General features: G+C 45.9%; 1 protein-coding gene across 1 annotated transcript in view; it reads left to right on the plus strand.

Moving 5' to 3' along the window:
- LOC102818654 (cytochrome P450 2D17-like) overlaps positions 1-1,578 on the plus strand; it is a 3,884-nt gene extending 2,306 nt beyond the window's left edge. Inside the window, exons 5-9 of the mRNA XM_006866912.1 lie at positions 2-37; positions 209-350; positions 555-742; positions 1,162-1,303; positions 1,400-1,578. Of these exons, the coding sequence (XP_006866974.1) occupies positions 2-37; positions 209-350; positions 555-742; positions 1,162-1,303; positions 1,400-1,578 (687 nt within the window). The remainder of the gene's footprint in view (position 1; positions 38-208; positions 351-554; positions 743-1,161; positions 1,304-1,399) is intronic.
- Positions 1,579-7,813: the final 6,235 nt, after the last annotated feature.

Raw genomic sequence — 7,813 nt, forward strand, 5'->3', positions numbered from 1 at the left:
TGATCTGACCGATGCCTTCCTGGATGAGATGGAGAAGGTGAGGCGTGGCTTCCTGGGACAGGGTGGGGTGTGCAGTGAGACTCCAGTGAGGCCTGGCCAGGTGGGGGTGACCATCTCCCAGTGACCAGCACTCCAGACGGATGGGAGCAGTGCGGGCTGTCTGGGGCTTCTTCTAGATCCCTGCTCTACTGTTCTCTCCCTGGCTCAGTCCAAGGGAAACCCCGAGAGCTCCTTCAATGAAGGAAACCTGCGCCTGGTGGTGGGCGACCTCTTCGCTGCAGGGATGGTGACCACCTCCACCACGCTGGCCTGGGCCCTCCTGTTCATGATCCTTCACCCGGAAGTGCAGCGTGAGGAGCCTGGAGCCTGGCGGGTAGTCAAAGGGGGAAATAGAAGGTGGCCCCTCAGTTGAGTTCTGATGGCCAGATGCCCAAGATAATCCTGGCAGCTATAACTATGGTCATGTGGGCACACTTCCTACCAAGATTTTTCTTTGGGGGCAGAGGAAGGTGGGAGTGGGCCTGGTGGCTTCTGTAGGACTTTTGTCTGTGCAGGGCGTGTCCAGCAGGAGATTGACGAGGTGCTAGGGCAGGTGCGGAGACCTGAGATGGCTGACCAGGCCCGCATGCCCTTCACCACAGCCGTGGTCCACGAGGTGCAACGCTTTGCGGACATAGTGCCATTGGGTATTCCTCACATGACTTCCCGTGACACTGAGGTGCAAGGCTTCCTCATCCCCAAGGTATGGCTGCAGCCCCTATACCACAGGCTTGTAACCCCAGCATGGCCTTAGCCAGGTAAAGCCAAGATTGGTACCAGACTGTCCATCCATTCATTGCCAGATATCAGTGTGCCTGGCACACTGTGTAAAGGGATACAAAGCACAGGCAGAGTGGGGTCCCATCCAGAGACCTAGTCTGGTGGAAGATAAACCAAAGATGCTACAGTGTGTGTGAGGAGCCAGGTGGCAGTGATGGCATGCATCCATGGGAGAGGCATTACCTGGCCCTGCCTTGGGGACGAGAGGAGCTTTATGGGCTGAGCTTTCCTCGAATGACTCCAGGATGTGCCAGGCAGATGGTGTGTCTATGTATGTACTGGTGACCAGGGTCACAGTGTCCCCTGCCCAGGACCCCACCCTCACCAGGCTCTCCTGAGCAGGGAACCATGCTCTTCCTCAACCTGTCATCGGTGCTGAAGGATGAGGCTGTCTGGGAGAAGCCCTTCTGCTTCCACCCGGAGCACTTCCTGGACGCCCAGGGCCACTTCGTGAAGCAGGAGGCCTTCATGCCTTTCTCAGCAGGTGCCTGGGGGGTACCTGGCTCCCTCCCCTCTCCTGGGGGAATTGGATGTGGGATTCAGCCCCCACCAGCTAGCTGAGCCCCATGCCTACCCACAGGCCGTCGCTCATGCCTCGGGGAGTCACTGGCACGCATGGAGCTCTTCCTCTTCTTCACCTGCCTCCTGCAGCGCTTCAGCTTCTCTGTGCCCGCTGGACAGCCCAGGCCCAGTGACCGTGGCTTCTATTCCTTCCTGATGACCCCTGCCCCCTACCAGCTCTGTGCTGTGCCCCGCTAGAGGCCTCAAGCCCCAACCAGCTCCCTCGCTTTACCCTAAACAGCAATAAACCAGTTGGGAGATTCTACCTGGCATCTGTCTCCAACTCCTGCCTCTGACCTCATATCCCTAAAAGGTGGGATAACAGGGAGGGTCAGAAAGATGGGTGCCAGGGCTAAGATCCACATTTAGGTCCTGGGCGCCAGCCTTCTCCCTGAGAAGGACCAGTGGCAGCTTAAGAGTGAACTGCCTCCCTGAGCCTTTCAGCCTCCCCAGGTCCTGCTGATGTCTGAGAAGGCCGTGTGTACGTGTGTGGCTGGATGCTCAGGATCCTAAGCCCCCACTTCTGATGACCTTGAAGTTCTGTATAAGCAGAAAGAAAAGGCTAAAGTATAGTTGTAAACTGCCTGGCTGATTGTTGAAGTTGTGCCCCAAGATACAAGAAGCCTCTCAGCATAGCCTGGGAGTTGTATTGGTTCCAGACATTGAAGGAAAGGTTTTTCCAATAATTAGCTGACTACACATAATCAGAACATATGTGAATCTAGGAAAATTGTAAATTCTCAAAAATAAAATGGATAACATAGACATTGATATCCTTGGCATTAGTGAACTGAAATGGGCATTGTGAATAGGGCATTGTGAATGACAATCACATGGGTTACTATGCTGGGAATGACAATTGAAGAGAAATAGAATTACATTCATCATCAAAAAGAACATTTCAAGATCTGTCTTGAAGTACAGAGATGTCTGTGATAGAATAATATCCATAAGCCTACAAGGAAGACCAATTAATAAATTATTATTTAAATTTAAGCACCAACCACTAAAGCCATTGATGATGAAATTGAAAAGTTTTGCTAACTTTTTACATCTGAAATTGATCAAACATACAATCAACATGTATTGATAATTACTAGCGATTCTAATGCAAAAGTTGAAAATAAAGCAGAAGGATCAGTCATTGGGAAATATGACCTTGGTGATAGAAATGATGCTGGAGATGGCAAGATTAAATCTTACAAGACAAATGACATGTTCATTGCAAATACCTTTTTAAAATAACATAAAAGACAACTGTACACATAGGTCTTGCCATATGGAATATACAGAAATTAAATTGACTACATATGTGGAAAGATGGTGAAAAGCCCCATATCATCATGCAAACCAAGGCCAAGGGCAGACTGTGGAACAGAACATCAATTGCTCATATGGAAGTTCAGGCTGAAGCTCAAGAAAATTAAAATAAGTCCATGAGAGTAAAACCAAATTCCACCTTAATTTAGACATCCTATCAAGAACAGACGTATTGCATCGGGCAAATCTGCTGCACAGGAACGTTTTAAAGTATTGAAGAACAGAGATGTCAGCTTGAGGACTAAGGTGTGCCTGACCCAGGCCATGGTATTTTCAATAACCTCATATGGATGCGAAAGCTGGACAGTGAATAAGGAAGACCGTAGAAGAATTGATGTCTTTGAGTTGTGGTGTTGGAGGAGAATACTGAAAGTGCCATGGGCTGCCAAAAGAACCAATAGATCTGTTTTGGAAGAAGTGCAGCCAGAGTGCTCCTTGGAGGCCAAGATGGCTAAGCTTCGTCTCTCCTACTTTGGACATACTGTCTGCTGGAGAAGGATGTCATGCTGGGTAAGGTGGAGGGTCAGAGAAAAAGAGGAAGGCCCCCAACGAGATGGATTGGCCAGGTGGCATCATTGATGGACTCAAGTGTGGCAACAGTAGTGATGTTGGCCCAGGATCGGACATTGTTTCGTTCTGCTGTGCACGAGGTCGCTATGAGTTGATTCCGACCTGATGGCACCTGACAACAACAACAACAATCAAGAACAGATTTGATAAATTAGACATTAATGATGGAAGACCAAAAAAGTTGTAGGATGACATCAAGAACATCAAACAAGAAGAAAGCAAAAATCATTTAGAAGACATGAAAAAAGAAAAAGATAAAATGGATGTCCGAAGACATACTGAAACTCGCCAGCATAGAATTGTTGAAGCAAATGAAAGTAATGAGAAAGTAACAGAAGTGAACAGAAATTTTCAAAGTACAGCTCGACAACTAGCATGTGGCTGACCCACACCAGGGTATTTTTTACAATTTTATTGTCAATTGAGTGAAGCTTTCCAGAGCAGATCATAAGTCCTACATTCAACAAGTCATCCCCTTCCTTCCGTTACAATGATCGCAATCCCCACCATGTACCATCAATCAACACTATTTAACTCTATTTATCTTTGAAATTTATTTTCAAACTTTTTATTATGAATTGAGTGGAGGTTTACAGAGCAGAGCATCAATTGTACATTCATCAAATCAAATAATTTGCTTTATTACAATGATTGCAACCCCCTCAATGTTAACAGTTAACCATTTGTACTTCTAGTCACTTTGACAATGGCATTTCTCTTTGTGTCTCTGCTACTTTCATCTTTGCTCTGCTGACCTCCTTCTTGTTGTATATTGCCTGCCCTGTCACCCATGTTAACATGTATCTACCCTCTAAACCGTACATAATTTTCCCTTCCTCCTCCCTCCCCGTGTAACAATTATAGATTGTTCCTTTTATCAAGAAAATCTTAACTTTTTACAACCTTGGTCTCATACAATGTTTCCTTTTGTGGATTGACTAATTTCACTCAGCACAGTGTCCTCCAGGTTTATCCTTGTTGTGAGGTGTTTTACAAGTTCATCATTATTCTGCAGCATTTTGCAGTATTCCATTGTGTGTGTGTACCAAAGTTTGTTTAACTATGCTTCTTTTGACAGGCTTTTAGGCTGACTCCATCTTTTTGATATGTCTCTTGTAGACAGTGTATTGAAGGATCCTATTTTCTTGCTCATTCTGCTCTATCTCTCAAGGGCATTTAATCCATTTACATTCAAGGTAATTATCAATAGGTTATGAATTAATGACTGTTATTTTGCTGTGTGCTTTTTGTGATGTTGCTGGTTTCTTTGTTCCGTGTAATTTTCTGCACTGTTAATTTTGGTTTTCCTTTCCTTTTTCATTTCTGTTGTGTTAATGTTTACTAAATCTTTCTGATTTCCTTTTTATAATTTTTGATGTGCAGGTATATTAGTTTTCTTTGAGGTTACCATGTAATTTTCCCCTATTAAAATAGTTATTTTTACCTTGAAATCTACCTGACTTCCTTACCATGTGTAAGTTCTGTATCTAACCTATTCCTTCTTTATGCTTTGTAGTTGACTTCACTGTACATTGATATCTCTGGTTCCCTATTTCAATCTTGTAGGTTTGTTTTACTTTAAACACTTCTATATCTGAATTGAGTTCTGGCTGGTGTTGTCATGTATGGTAATCTCAGGTTGTTATCTGCTGTTGTTGGTTCTCAAAGAACACCCTTTAGCATTTTGTGTAAAGTTGGCCTGGTCATTACAAATTCTTTTAATTTCTGTTTCTCTGGAAATGTCCTAATTTCACCATCCTATTTGAGGGACAAATTTGCTAGGCATATGATTCTTGGTTATCTACTTTTTTTCTTTCAGAGTTTTGTATATGTCATCCCATCGTCTTCTTGCCTGCGTGGTTTCTACTGAGAAACCAGTGCTTAGTCCTATTGGTTTTCCTTTGTAGGTAATGTTTCATGTTTTACAAGTTACTGTCAGTATTCTTACCTTGTCTTTGGGTCTTGAAAGTTTCATTATGGTATGTCCTGGTGATTTCCTTTTGGGATGTATCCTGTTTGGGGTTCACTGAGATTCTTGTATGTGTACTGTCTCATCTTTCATGATGTTAGGGAAGTTTTCTTCCAACAACTCTTCAACAATTTTCTCTGTGCTTCTTATTGTCTTTTCCTGTTCTGGAATGCTGATCATTTGTAAGTTGTTCCTTTTCATGGTACCCCACATAACTCTTAAACTTTCTTTGGAGTTTTTCATTCTTTTTTCTGATTGTTCTTCTAGCATTAAGAGATTGATCTTCAAGCTCACTAATACAGGCTTCCATTGTTTCACATCTACTCTGCCCTTTCAATGGATTGTCGTCCATTTCTGAAATTTTAGTATGTACCAGGGTTGCATTCTTTCACTGCACTTTTTCAATCTGTATGCTGAGCAATAATTCAAGAATATGGATTATATGAAGACGAGTATGGCATCAGGATTGACAAAAGACTCATTAACAACCTGCAATATACAAATGATACAACCTTACTTGTTGACAGCAAAGAGGACTTACAATACCTACTGATGAAGCTAAAAGACCACAACCTTCAGTATGGGTTGCACCTTAGTGTAAAGAAGACAAAAATTCTCACCACTGGACCAGTAAAGAATATCATGATAAATGAAGAAAATATTAAAGTTGTCAAAGACTTCATCATGCATGGCTCCACCATCAACACTCATGGAACACACAATAGTCAAGAAGCCAAGCAATATAGTGCATTCGACAAATCTGCTGCTCTTGATTTATTTCTAATTTTTACTTTTTTAATCTTTGGCAGTATAGAACTGATTGTGATCCTCCGATGCATCTCTGAAATGCTAAGCTTTTCTTATTTTTCATTTTCCTTACCGTCTAAACACCACTCCCCCCAAGTGGCTTCATTAGGAAAATCCCAGGTGTTAACTGAGTATCTCCCATGGGCCTCCTCTTCATGAAGCACTTGATTGGCCTCGAGATGGCGAGCTGGATGTAGCCTAACGGTCTTCTCTGCTTAACCTCCTTTCCTGTTTTCCGTCAATGCTACTCATCTGTAGGAATTGGTGGCCAGCCCGCTTCCTTGAGGATTCCTGGCCTGGGGGCTGTCATGGCAGGGTGACATCAAGGTGACAGCTGAGAATTGGTATCAGGTTCTACCTACCCCAGAGAGCCAGGGGATACCCAGTGGGACCAGAAACTTCCAGACTGTCTCCTCAGTCAGGTTTTTGAGGGCAAGGGGATGCAGAGAGGGGAGAGACGACGTGCTGAGGGCTGAAGGTGGTGCAGGTGACAGTCCGTCTGGGTAAGGCAAATTAGAGACAGTGAGGTGACCTCAGAATGCCGTTGAGGCGCTCAGACTGAGGCCCGGCGGGCTCACATGAGGGTCCTGGGCTTGACTTTTAACTGCTGGCACCACTGGATGTCAGCTAGTTCTGGAGAGAGGGAGGAATCCGGGAAACAGCTACTTAAACAACTGCTCATCAGTACTTGGTGAGTTGGAGACTCAGCTCCAGCTACAATGGGGAGTTTTCTCTAGTAGGCCAGGTTAGGATGCGGCGGGACTGTTTGCAGGGATGCGCCAACTTCACTCATTGGAATGGAACTTCGGGTTTGAGGAAAGGCAGCTGATGAGGTCTCACACATCTGGGGCTTCCTGGTGAGCCTACAGTGCGCTCCAAGGTGCTCTGGGAGGCTGTGCTGCCTGAAGAGGTGGAGCTTACGCACGTACACGCGTGGGGCGCTGGTACCACTGCTGCAGCTCGTCCCAGACAGTGGCTCAGTTTTTGTCGTGGGTACCCTCACGACCCAGTCACTGAATCCGGAGGATCTGCACTACCAGCTCTCCTTGAACATGACGCCTGCCGTGTAGGAGCTGGCGGTCTTGAACTGAGCCTTCACGCTGACGAGGCCCGCCTGGTCCTTCTCCAGGCTGCGCACCCCCACTGGCTTGGGGCTGCCTTCCATGTACAGCAGCTGCTCCTGGCTACAGCTCTGCAAGTGCGGCTGGCTGGGACTGTGACGGTACCTGATGTGAGGCCCGGTTGGGCATGCTCCCCACTGCCACTGCCCCTCACAGGCCTTCGACAGCGAGTCCCCGGCAAGCAGGGAGTAGTTGGGTTTCTTCTGGACGGGATAATAGTGCTCCAAGCTGGACTGGTTGGTGCAGGAGGAACAGCTGGCCTTGGGGTCTGAGCCCTTGCTGCTACACATCCTTGGGGTGTAGATGTCGGGCTCCGGATGTAGTTTTAGGAGACTAGGAATTTTCCCTAAGACTCCAAGCTGGAACTCCAGTGCAGCCTAAAGTGCAGCGTGAGGTTGTGCAGTTGCATGGGACTGATGTTCACCCACCTAGTAGAATGGACAGAGTGGGGACTCTGGACCGGGAGGTCTGGGTAGATGGCATGCGGGCACAAGACTTCTTTCAAATGCTCAAAAGCAAAGATGTCAGTTTGAAGACTAAGACGCGCCTGATCCAAGCCAGGGTATTTTCAATAACCTCATCTGCAAGTGAAAGTTGAACACTGACTAAGGAAGACCAAAGAAGAATTTGTGCATTTGAGTTATGG

This window comes from Chrysochloris asiatica, unplaced genomic scaffold (genome assembly GCF_000296735.1).
Source record: "Chrysochloris asiatica unplaced genomic scaffold, ChrAsi1.0 scaffold00097, whole genome shotgun sequence".
In the NCBI taxonomy this organism is placed as follows: domain Eukaryota; kingdom Metazoa; phylum Chordata; class Mammalia; order Afrosoricida; family Chrysochloridae; genus Chrysochloris; species Chrysochloris asiatica.